General features: G+C 33.3%; 2 protein-coding genes and 1 pseudogene across 2 annotated transcripts; 2 read left to right on the forward strand and 1 right to left on the reverse strand.

Moving 5' to 3' along the window:
* Positions 1-6,332: 6,332 nt before the first annotated feature.
* On the forward strand, positions 6,333-7,511 carry LOC114736588 (uncharacterized; annotated as a pseudogene).
* Positions 7,512-9,337: 1,826 nt separating this feature from the next.
* LOC114736589 (uncharacterized) lies at positions 9,338-11,448 on the forward strand. The gene is made up of 2 exons (XM_028924449.1): positions 9,338-9,786; positions 11,095-11,448. Exons 1-2 carry the CDS (start codon positions 9,409-9,411, stop codon positions 11,266-11,268), a joined length of 552 nt encoding a protein of 183 aa, XP_028780282.1. The 5' UTR covers positions 9,338-9,408; the 3' UTR covers positions 11,269-11,448.
* Positions 11,449-11,528: 80 nt separating this feature from the next.
* On the reverse strand, positions 11,529-12,484 carry LOC114736587 (non-specific lipid transfer protein GPI-anchored 1). The gene is made up of 4 exons (XM_028924448.1): positions 12,187-12,484; positions 11,982-12,053; positions 11,757-11,854; positions 11,529-11,618 (listed from the first exon to the last, which is right to left on the reverse strand). Exons 1-4 carry the CDS (start codon positions 12,482-12,484, stop codon positions 11,529-11,531), a joined length of 558 nt encoding a protein of 185 aa, XP_028780281.1.
* Between the last annotated feature and the right edge of the window lie 267 nt (positions 12,485-12,751).

The raw sequence follows: 12,751 nt of genomic DNA on the forward strand, positions 1-12,751 counted from the left end.
ATCCTTAAAATTCTAATATTTTGTTTCATGAATTTTTGGTAATGTTTTCCGAATTTACTTATTTTTATGTATGTTGATATTGACGTCCTAGGATTAGTATTATCTTTATTTGCTGAAATTTGGTTGGCAAAAAAAATCCATAAAATTTCACCTTGCTTTGGTTTACAATTTGAAACCAGCACCTTCAGTCCTTAAAACATGATTTCATTTTGATTTTAATTCTTATAATTTAACTTTAGTTTATCTATCTAAAGATCAGGTGTAACGGACCAAATTTCACAAAACAAAGCTAAACATGTTAGAGTAATTATTTAAAGTATTCGTACGCGACAAGAAAAGAATTTTCTGATTATTTTATCTTTATATATTTTAGTATATAATTAGTAAGAATATTTAGAAAAATAATGTTTATTTAATATAAATAAATAATTTAATTTATTTATTTAAATTAATTAAATAGTTTTCATATTAGAAGGAAGAGATTGTAATAAACTAATAATGACTGGTTGTGTAATTGACGAAAGATGTGGGGAGTAGTTGGGGAAGTGAAGGCTCAATGCACTATTAGGAGTGGGCCCCGCCTGTCGAGAGACATATCTAAATGGGGCCAGGCATTGTAAGGACGAAAGACACAGAACACAGACCCGTCCGTAACAGGGGAAATCCCATCGACAATATTTTTATTTTTTTGCCGCCTAAAATTATTCGAAAGGAAGCGCGATTTTTGTTAAGAAACGAAATGATTTATAAGCACGTCTTTCCGTAATTTAAGACACTTTTTTTTAAAAAAAAACTTACACTATATTTCGTAAACTATAATAAAAAAATTATTTATAAATTATTTTAAAGGCTGATGATCAATTTTTTTTGGGCCAAATCAATTATTCATTGGTGCTACCGTTGTCAATATATCAATGCCAACACATTAGGAACAAAATAAAAAAAACTGTTCATAGGTCAAAATCTAGGTGAGTAATTTGAGTATATTAAAAAAATTAATTAAATTAGTTGCTCATAATAAATTTGTGTTGTCTTCTTTAAAACACCCTTACTAATCATGTATATTAGCTAGAACTATCATTTGATGAAACTTTTAACATGCGCAGCTATTATAAGGACTACCTTGAAAAAATAGATAAATATGAGAATAAAATAAATTAGAGTCTTATAGTTATGATCAAATTAATAGTCAAGTTAGTTCTTATATTAAGAATTGGATGTGGTATAATTCAATTGTATTATTAAATTTTGCATGAAACAGTGGAGAAGATTCTATTATTTTAATCTTCCTTGCCTTAAATAATAATATTTGAAAATTTTTATCTCTTTCTCATTTTGTTTACTTTTAATAAAAATTTTAAAATATGAATAAAATAGGAGTAATTATTCATATGTTTTTAAATTTATTTTTAAAATCTGCAAATTATAGTCCCTCAATCTCTTTTTATGTGTCACGTAAAATATGAATATAATAAAATAAAAAATTTTGCTCAGATGTCAATTAAAAAGAAATTTAAGAAATATAAATACTTTAGTAAGTTGTAATGTTGACACCAATGTTTTAAGAACCGGACCGGACCGGACGGTCGAACCGGTTGAACCGTGACCCGGACTCGTTAACGGCTCGGTTTGGACCAAAAAACCGTTCATATAGTTGAGCCGGATTGGACCGGAGTTGAGCCGTTATTAAGCCGGAAACCGGAGTTGGACCAGGAACCGGAACGGTTTTCAGAAAACCGGACGGTTTTTTAGCCTGACTGAAAAATACTAAAAATTTAAAAAAAAAAAGAAGAAAAATAAAAAAATTGATCCCCTTAAATATCCTAATATATTTTTAGACTATTTATAACCATAGAGTATTATTTCATTGAAAATTTCATATATTGTGGTGTTAAAATCGTAAGTCACTAGTCTTTTTGTTTTGATATTTGGTCTATCGTTTAAAAAAATATTTTGATTTGAATGAATTGATAATTTGTAATATCATTAAATATTTTAAACATACATAAATTTAAATATATAAGGTTTTAGTCCATTTTCAATGATTTCATTATAATTTTAGATTATTTAAATGCATTTCTAAATTATTTAATAATTTGATATTTTTCATATATACTAATTATATGTATATAATATTGTTTTAAATTAATTATTGCATCACCGGTCTGACCAAACGGTTCGACCGATCCGACCGATTGAACCATGACCCGTTGATCTTTTCGGTTCGACTTCCGGTCCGGCTTTTAAAACATTGGTTGACACTACAAATCAGTAGCATTTGTTTCGGGAAGACTATTTTGCAAGTAAACAGATTTTTTTTTTTAATTTGGTATATGGGTATCTGAAAAATGATTTTTTTTTCACAATTTATTTTACGTTGTTAAGCAGTTATAATCCAATTTGGGCTCCATTCAAAATTGTGTTTATAAATACATTTTATGTAAATTAAGACAATTTTTTTATACACTTATCTCATATTCTATAAATTATAATTAAAAAATTATTTATTAATCATTTTAAACGAGCCGTTTGTTGCCGGTAGGGTGGCTCAAGATCACTAGGTGCTGATAAGTAATAACCAGTAGCTAGGGTTTCTTAAACTCCATGCCTCCATGATTTCATTATAAATAATTATTTCTTTGTTTCATGAGATAAATTTGTTAAACCTAAAATCACTTAAGGTTTTTTTAAAGAGTTTCTGTGGGTTGGCAATTTTTTTTTAATGAAGTTAGAAATAAATGTATAAAATTTTTTTGTTTCCAATTATTTAAAGGTAAGTACTTATGAAAGGTGGCCAAACTCTCTCGTAAACTAAAATAGTAAAATGCTCCATCTCATAAAATTATAGTCTTGTTTGTTATTATGATTGAAATTATTTATAAATATATTTTATATAAATCGAGATAAAACTTTTTTTATATATTTATTTTGTATTCTGTAAATCAAAATTAAAAAACTATTTATAAATTATTTTAAACGAATTTTATATCTACTTTTAGGGTTACGGGGTGGCACAACCAGTATTTGACTATTCGGCTGGGGGGTGCGGCCCCGTGGGTGGATCTGTCAACTGGCATCTTATTATTTCCTGGCGTCTTGGTTTGATAAAACCAGAAGAATTGATCTTAATTTGAACAGTCATTTTGGAAGAGTCCAATCTTATCATGTTTTTTTCTCTTCTTCAGCTACCACGTGGCACGGACCAATCACGTGGGTTTAATGGTTTCTCCAATACTCCCGACCCAAAATGTAAACTACTCCCTCCGTTCTTTATTATAAGAGACATTTGATGCTTATGGCATGTTCCTATATATAAGAGACACTTACAAGTTGTCTCTACTTTTTTGTGTTGATTTACTATTTTACCCATATTTATTATCTCCAACTCACACTCTCTCTCCCTCTCACTTCTCTTTTTTTAAATAATTTAATTGTTCTCTCTCATGCTCTCTCTCCTTATTAATGAGGGCATTTTTGAAAAAAAATTATACTTTTTACACATTAATTGTTCTTAACTAATTTTAACTGTTTTTTTGATCAACGTACTTCGGTTATTTGTCTCTTATAATAAGGAACGGAGGGAGTAAATTTTATCTATTATATTTATCAAAAAATCAATTAAAATCAATTTAAAATAATAAATATGTAAAACATATATTTGTTTTTTTAATATACTCTTATTAATGAAGAGAATAAATAAAAGATGTAATAAATAAATTAAAGATGAGAGAATATATAGGGATAAAATTAGAAAAACCCCATTAAATATTTGAACAGAAGTAAATATTATTTTATAAAGAAAAAAGTTTATTTTATATTTTGAACGGAGGGAGTATTCAAGACATTAATTTTAAATATACCTGTTATTAGCATCTCGTGCTCCTTTAATTTTAAATATAAACCCAGGTTAATTGATTCATAGAAAAGTAAAAATTAATTGTATAGGTTGTTTTTATCATATAAAAATATATATTATTTTCTCGGACTAATACCATTGTTGGTCCTTATCATGTGTTTGTTTGAAATAGTACTGATGTCCTTCAAAAGTAATTTTTCAACTAAAATTTCGTCTCAGCTTATTCACACACATATATAATCACTTAACATAAAAAGTTTCAAAAAAGCATATAATTTTATGCAATTTTAATTTTGATTCCTGTAATTTTGAATAGTTGATTTTGTTTCTTTTTTATAGTTACACCAGAGAAAAATTCCTGTTTGCATTCCTTTTATTTGAAAGGTTTAAGGCACCATTACAATCTTTTTAATTAGCCTCTTATCTTTGGTAAACGTAATTCATTAGGAAGAGAGATAATTACAAAAATGTATGAAGTAAATTAGTGACAGCCTTCCTAATATAAAAGTTAATTAATGAATTGAATCTAATCATAAATATAAGATATATTTTTTTAATTTTTTCTCAACTAATCAAGCAAATTGATACACAATTTAACATTATAAATAGATATTTTAGGAAGATCACACAATACTTGTTTTAGCTAGCTGTTTTATGTGATTTTTTTAGTTGACCCAAAGTAGTTAAGTGGTTTTTATATTAAGAATAGAAGGAAACATGTTTTTCCCAGAAAATTATAACATACTAATTATGATATTTCTTAATCACTAAGCGAGAAACCTAAATGAGAGCAAAGTAAAAGTATTTCGCAATTGTTATCAATAAAGAGTCAAATGGTTCTTCGGTTTTTGTTTATTTCTATGACCAACCAGGAGTGTTATAGTAATCAGTAATTTGTATTAATATTTTTCAAATTAAATTATCATCTTCTGGAAGCTGATACTAATAAAGTCAAGAACACAAGTTATCAAAACTAAATCTTATCTTATCTCAGTTAATTAAGAGGAAGCCGTGTCCCTAAACCAAAAAAAGTGGTAAAGAAAAGTAGAAAGACAAGGAAGAGAGAGAGGGGGGAAGGTTCGAGGCCTGGAGAAAATTTATTAACTTTCGTCAAACAAACATGATCTCAACAAAATATCCCGCCAACAATACGAGAAACTCTCCAACACAAACCAACGACGGTGGAATCTTATTTAGGTTTCCCTTTGCTTGCATTGAATGAGTGCTGGTGTGGTGGGTCAAATACACCAAAATTATATCTTTATATATAAACATTTTTTAATGCACTTTTCTTGTTACAGGAACTAATTAATTAATTAAAATAAATTAATAAAATTTGATAAGTTAGTTATTTATAATAAATATATATTTTTTTCAGAGAATATCTTTACTTATTATGTGTATTAGCTAGAACTACTATTTGATGGAACCCTTAACATATATAACTTTTACAATGATTATTTTAGAGAAAATAGATAAATATGATAGACAAAATAAATTTAAACCTTATATTTAAAACTAAATTAAAAGTCAAACCAGTCCTTATATTAAAGATTACAGATAAATACTAAAAAAATTAATTAGATTAATTATTTATAATAAATAAGTGTTATCTTTTCTAAAATATTCTTACTGATCATATATATTAGCTAAGACTATTATTCAATAAAATCTTTAATATGTTAACTATTACAATAACTATACTAAAAGATAGATAAATATAAGAAATAAAGTAAATTGAAATTTATATTTATAATAAATTGAATATGAAATTAAATTTTTATATTAACAATTACAAGTAATATAAAGTTAGATAGAGACTACCCATTAATATCTTTTTCAATTCCAAGTGCAACAACCGAGTTTGCCAAAAAAGAAAGTTAAAACCTTTTGCTTTCGAAAATAGCAACAATTTGTCAAACCCACCCCAAAAAGTTAAAAAAAAAAAAAAAGGAGGGGAAATGCAGGAATAGCGCTCCACCAGTGGATGGTGGCCTGACCATGACCAGGGACAGGACAACTCTTCTTCCTAGATTCCAAACACACCCCAAAAACAAAAAAAAGGGAGTTTCAAAAAAAGTAAAAACCAACCACATGATTTCATTTCATTTCGCTTGTGTCGGGTGGGCCCCCCTTTCCGGACTTCACTCCCACATTTAAATTTAGTTAATTTCCAGATATGAGCACAAAGAAAAAGGCAAAGGAAAAGAAAGGAATCATAACTTCCATTTAAAAAAAGTCACACCCCCAACGCAACACTCACGACACGCCAATAAATTAATATTAATAATAAAGATATAATATTTATTATTTTATTGTTATAATGAAAAGCAAGAGAGTACGATGCGAGGGAAGAGACGTCCGTGACGCAGCTTTTAATTAAAGCCTTCCTTCCGCCCTACACGCACCTGTCTCTTTCTTCCTTATACAAACCCTATCCTACTTTTCCCTCTCCTATATATACCCTCCCCCCTTTCTCTTTCCTCTCACCCAAACCCTTCTTTTTTCTCTCTCTATATGCTCTCTCTCACTCTCCCACAATCACTGTTCTTCCCCACGCGATTCTCTGTTCTCCCCTCTTTTCACTTTTCCGCTCTCTAAACCACACCCGGTCTTTGTTCTTCTCTCTCCTGTTACCATGGTGGATGATTGTGCCGACACGAGGAAGCGAGTCCGGGATGACTCGTCCGAGTTCGGTGAGGACTTGCACGAGTCTAAGATCTCCCGGGTACACTCCGACTCGGATGTGAACTCGTCCGAGTCCAACCTCACTCGGACGAACTCGTCGGAATCGTCTAATGACTCGGTGGGTGATGAACTCGGCCAGGCTGACTCGGGCACGGCTGCGGTTCCTCTGGAATCGGCCGGGGCTACGGAGATTGAGGATGATTTGTTGATGAACATCCTTGAAGACCCTGAAAATGCCGCGGAGCGTGACCCGACGATGCAGGGTCTCGACTCTGTAATTAAGAGCTTCGAGGATGAAATACTCGCCCCGGCTTCGGATCTGGGGGATTCTAACCCGGTTCACGAGTCCAGTGATTTGCAGCATCTTCTGGAAGCGTCCGACGACGAACTCGGGTTGCCACCTACGGTGACGCCTCCCCCCGAGGAGGATAAGCCGGAGTCGTTTACCGAGGGGTTCAGTCGGGTCGGACCGGATGGTATCGATCTGAGCGGGTTCATGGGGTTCGAAGATGATATTCCGCAGTACGAGGTTCTCGGGTATGGAAATGGCGTGTTTGTTGAGTACGCGCCGAGGACAACGGCGGCGGTTTTGTTACCCTCGATGGGTTGTTTGATCACGCCGATGTCGGTGATGTATTGTGGTGGTCGGAGTCTCTACAGGCGATGTAGGATTGTAGGAGGATGTCAGGGAACGTTCCGGCGGCGGCAAGATTTTGTGGTGTCTTTTGCCGAAACGTTTCCGGGAGGGTTTTAATGTTTTGTTCATACCATGGAAAATGTAAATCCATATGAAGATGAAGACGGAAAAGGAGCACAGAAAATGTAGGTGGCAGATGTGAAAACTCTAGAATTAATTATTTTGTTCATTTGGCTGTTCTGAAAAATTTGACAAGTAGATTAGTTCTCAGATTCGTTCATTACAGTTTTCTTGTTGCATTAATTCTCAACCTTAGCTCCGCATTTCTTCGTTGTTCTTGTACTCTGCTTTCCATTTTCGTATTTCTTAAACCAAAAATCATTAAATGAAAATCAAATATGAAATTATAATTATAAATAAATATGCTCGAACGGTTGACAAGGACAGGACAATAATCAACCTGCCAAACAATGAAGGTGAATCTGGAAGCGGAGGAAAGATTCGATCATATTTTGGCAGTCAATTCAAAAAATTAAACTCGATCCGCCCAGTTAAAAAGCATTTGAGTAGTTTAATTTTTTTTATAATTGACGTCGCATCAGTAAATAGATATTGATATTTAATAGATGGATGTGACGTGGGGGGTTGGATTAAAGTTCATATCTTTGACATGCCCAAAAAAGAGAAGGTCATATCTTTTATGATATCTCTTTTGTACTGGGTTGGGTCGCCATGATGGTGGTGGCGTCCACCGTCCGGAAACTATGATTCAGAGACCCAACCACTTTGTGTGGCGCGCCTAACAATTATGGACAGCAATTGGCTAATTTTTTTTTTGAAAAAATCGTAACAACAATAATTGAACTTGAAACATAAATAGAATATTCAATCAAAGTTTTATTTTTATTTAATTAAATGATTAGGACCAAGATAGCTAAATATGGGTATATAAAAGATAATTATTTAAGGGTTTATTTGGAATAATAATAGGACGTTTTAAAAATAACATAATTAAATAAAAACTAAATCATAATTTTAAAAGTAATTTTATAATACACATGACTTGTGAAAAATCGGGTGTTCTAAATGCTTCCTGAATAGGAACTAAATCTTTGTCATTATATCGACACTGTCGCGGTATAACCTGTGATGGGCATTTTACTTTGGAGAAACAAGTGGCAATATTAGATTTTTTTTTTGCAAATAATATTTTATTTTCTTGTAAATAAATAAAAGTGTTGTTATCAGATCACCACAATCATTCAGCCACCGGCTACTATTTTGAGGCCAATCATTTTGGGTGTCCATGTCTTCATTCGCGTCGGGGCCTTAACGTCACAATCTGGCCACTTTCCTCCGTGCTAAACGTTAGCGCATCCCCATGTCTTATCGGTTCGATCTTTTTGATATTTTTATTGCTCTCTCGGTTCTTAATATAAAACCTAATTTTTGAGTTGATTTTAGTTTAAATATAAGATCCATTTATCATATTTATCAATTTTCTCTAAATTACCCCTATGAATACTCCCTCAACCATAATTAAGTAGAAGAGGGAGATGAGGTATTAAGAAAGATGATTATGGTGTTTTAGGAAAAATGTGTCACTTTTCTTATAATTAACTAACTTACATAACTTTTTTAATCTAATCAAATTAGTTAAATGGGTCTTATATGAAGGACCGGAAGAATAATTTTTATATTCGTATACAACTCATATAAATTCTATTTTCCTGGCGTTTCATAATATTTGTTTTAAAATATTCTTGACTCATTAAACCTTCTCAACCCAACTCCATCATCAAAAATTAATTATATTTTTAGCATTAAAAATAAAATACTAATTATTTAGTCTCTATAACTTGTGCTTTTAACCGTTCAATCTGTTGTTCCCTTGGCTATTATATAATTATCCAATGTTTTATGAACAGAGTTATAATCGAATTATAATTAATTTTCGGGACACTAATGATTAATTTTTCAAAACATAATAGAATTTCAACGTTTGCAAAGTCCAAATTTTTATAAATTCGTACATAAATTTCTTAGCAGATATGATCTGGACCCGATGATTCAACTGGACGTTAGGTATCATATTGGGTTAAGATAAACCGACCCATAACCTTACGCGGATTTGGACCCGATAATCGGACCGCAAACGTTCTTATTCCTCTTATCCGCAAGAAGTACTGGTGCTGGTGTGGCTTCTGAGCTTTGTGTCCCTTGTCTAATGGCGTTGGCCACAGGTAGTTGTAGTTGTAGCGGTGCTAGAATCCTCTCCGGTCAATCCATCGGAGCTCCATACACCTCCGTCATTCGCTCTTCTCACTTCACTCTCCCATTCTCTGTTAGAAAACTTCACATAGTTTCGGCAAAGAGGTTTTCGCCCCGTACTGGAAGGTTGGATAAGAGCCGAAGGGGCTCTGTCACCACCGAAGACCAAGAAGACCAGAGAGCCGACGAGATTCAAGACGTCGTTGATAACGCCGATGACGGCTATTTCTTGCCGGAGCTTCCCGGCGACAAACCGGACTTCTGGGAAGGCCCGCAGTGGGATGGTCTCGGCTTTTTCGTGCAGTATTTGTGGGCCTTCGGTATTGTTTTCGCGGTATGATCTTCGAATTTTTCTTGATTCTGCTTGCTTAGTTCTTTACTTCTTTATTTCATTCTTGTGTTTGTTGATGGAATGAAGTTTTGTTTTTTCAGATTTTCTGAAAACTAATTAGGCATTAGGGAATTGTGTTAGGTGCTTCGGAGTCAGATACAACTCAATTTTACACCTTTCTATTTGGCCCTAAAAATGCTTTAGACATTCAACAAACCCGCCGGCTGATACTGCAAGTCAACAAAAAAAGAAAAAAAGAAAAAACAGTAAACAGGAAACCGTACTACACTGACCAAACAAATTCGAATGTCCAAATACACTAATCTGGCATTCACATGTTAGTTAGTTTAATAATTGAAGCATTTTCGCCTAAAGAAAATCCTAATAAGTGCAGCTTACTACTGATGATGCACATGATACAACTCAACCCGCTTAGAAGGACCCTGTTGAATAATAAATAAACTTAGGATATGTTTGGAAGTTTAGAATTGAATGGAAAGACAAGTGCTAATTCATTGTTCAGAAGTTGAGCAAGTGAGGGAGACAAATAAATTACTTGTAAGCCGAATATAATATTTCAGCAAGAAAACATGTAATTATCATTGTACTATCTTTAATAAAACTAAATGAAGGGAAGATGACACTGAAGGGCTTTATTATCATTTGATTTTACATTACTAAAGCCTTCAGTCTCCCATCATTTGCCATGATGTTGTCTTTTGGGCTGGAAGGGAAGTGGTGGGAATTGAATTCTTGACATGTAAAGATCAGCATAGGTTCCCACTAAACCCACATGCCATAGGCTTAGGAGGGTCATTCTTTATTTGTGCTTGAGAATGGATGAAATGCTTTTAAACAGATTCCTACAATCCTCAAACTAACGTATTTTTGAACCCAATTATGTTACATTTTTGTCCTTACCTACTACAATGCTCATGGACAGAAGAATCAGAAGCCAAGTTTTAATCTTTAATTTTATTATACCTGTCAAGATTTTTATGGAATTCATTATGTTGTAACTTGTTCTCTAAGTCAAGTAATATCTTACTAGAAAACAATTTTTAGGCAGATTCAGTCTATTAATTAAAGGTAAGGATATCTAAGCCTACTGCTCATTTATGAAACAAGCATGTAAGCATTTTGGACGTTGTTTTCAATGAGACCTACTTTGGAGTTTTTATATGCTTCAATATCTATCTGTGATTGACTTGGTAACTTGTTAATCTCTCCAGACTAGTGGAATTAATCTATCAAATTGTATTTGCGATCGGGAATTAAATTTTCTCTGCTGTTTACCCACTTCCATTACAGTTAATTGCTTGTGGGATCGCTGTGGCAACATATAATGAAGGGGCAACGGATTTCAAGGAGACTCCTGCATACAAAGAATCCGTCCAGACTCGAGAACTTTTGGAAGAACCTGAAGAATCAAACCCAGATGTGTTTGAGTCCAATCCAACAGAGGTGGCTCCCAGTTTGGAGTAGTTCTATTCTTTAGATATCGTAAACACAGTGTGTTGGGCCAATGAATTCAGACATGAAGCATGGCGCTAAGTTTGTAAAGCAATGCTTCTTTTTTTTTTTTTTTCATGTATTATTGTCCCTATCTTTGGCATTTCCCATAGTATTATGAAATATTGAGTTACTGTGGGGTTTTATGTGCCATGAACATTCTGAAACTGAAATGGTCTGAAAAATAGTGAAGAAAAGTTATCTACTTAATACCCACTTAAATTACATATTTATTAACTGAGATTCCCACATCTCTGTTTCTGAACAGATGGAGAGCCTGCATCTAAGCTATAAACAAAACCACCTAATCTACATGCTATACGCTAAAATAGATAAAAATAATAGCAAAACATTTATAAAACTGTATCAAAATACATAGTAGTTCTTCTGCCATTGACTAAAGGTAAGGACTAGAGTCATAATTTAAATGTTAAGAAGAGGGTTGCTGTGGTCAAGGCTACAGTAAGACCATCCCCTGCCTTCAAATTAATGGCTTCGCTTCTTGCAAGTCCAAATCCTATAACGCTGGGTTTTGGTGTCACTGGAACTATTGGGGAAGCTAAAATTGCAGTAGAAAGAGAGAACCATCAGGAAAAAAGAAGAAAAAAGAAGAAGCCAACTTGGTTATCAAAATAATATCAAAACTTCATAATAAATAGGGGGGAAGAAAACAGAGAATGCTTTACCAGCAACGGTTGGGCTGCCCATCGTCCCATTGGACGCTTGAGTAGGAGGTGAATTGGTTGGCAATTTTACCCCTACATAAAAAATAATGCCAAATCATTAAAAAAGAAAGAAAGAAAAGCTGCATCTAACTATACAGGTATGCTATTATTAAAATACCCACAAGATTTCTAGACATGCTATAACATGAATGAAAGTTATTAGAACCTGGGCAATCAGAGACATTGACTTGAAGGGTACAGCGGGCAGGAAGCTGCAGGGCAAGTGTCCTATTGATGGGGAAGGAGGTCAAAGTTGAGGAGACATTCTGCAAAACACAGAGACAACGCGGGACTTGTGCGTAGAGCAATTCAAGGTTGTCACAGCATGGCTGTCCGGGGGACGCAGAAATACCTTGCACAAATGGTGCACAAGGAACAAGAGGAAGGAGGCTGGAGGTGCATTGGGCTATGCTGGGATTAGAAAAGCTTGGATCTTGTGCATTGATGGGGGGCGAATGAGACATGACCATGAGGAAAATATTGTAAAAGATAAGGAACAAAGAAGCCATAGTGTGTGAAATTCGATCAGGGATAAGGATTAAGAGGATTAAGAAGGCGTCTAAATAGGTAAATGAGTCTGTTTTCGTGTGATAATGAGTTGTTGCATGTTATCAGACATGCAGTTCTTGTTTTCCTCCCTCTTTTTGCCTCACTCAACTAATATGCTCTATTATGAAGTGAAAATGGCATTTAAATTCCTTTAATAGATAATTCACGTCAAACAAAATTCG

Source organism: Neltuma alba, unplaced genomic scaffold (assembly GCF_004799145.2).
Source record: "Neltuma alba isolate B1F8T4 unplaced genomic scaffold, ASM479914v2 tig00013345_pilon, whole genome shotgun sequence".
In the NCBI taxonomy this organism is placed as follows: domain Eukaryota; kingdom Viridiplantae; phylum Streptophyta; class Magnoliopsida; order Fabales; family Fabaceae; genus Neltuma; species Neltuma alba.

Excerpts from the sequence above, each read along its gene's own strand:
- LOC114736587 (XM_028924448.1), bottom strand. The coding sequence starts at position 12,484 with ATGTCTCATTCGCCCCCCATCAATGCACAAGATCCAAGCTTTTCTAAT. Across the intron at positions 11,855-11,981 it reads GGGCAGCCCAACCGTTGCTG|CTTCCCCAATAGTTCCAGTG; the intron begins GTAAAGCATTCT and ends CTGCAATTTTAG. Across the intron at positions 11,619-11,756 it reads AGGCAGGGGATGGTCTTACT|CGTATAGCATGTAGATTAGG; the intron begins GTAGCCTTGACC and ends TATCTATTTTAG.
- LOC114736589 (XM_028924449.1), top strand. The coding sequence starts at position 9,409 with ATGGCGTTGGCCACAGGTAGTTGTAGTTGTAGCGGTGCTAGAATCCTC. Across the intron at positions 9,787-11,094 it reads CCTTCGGTATTGTTTTCGCG|TTAATTGCTTGTGGGATCGC; the intron begins GTATGATCTTCG and ends CTTCCATTACAG.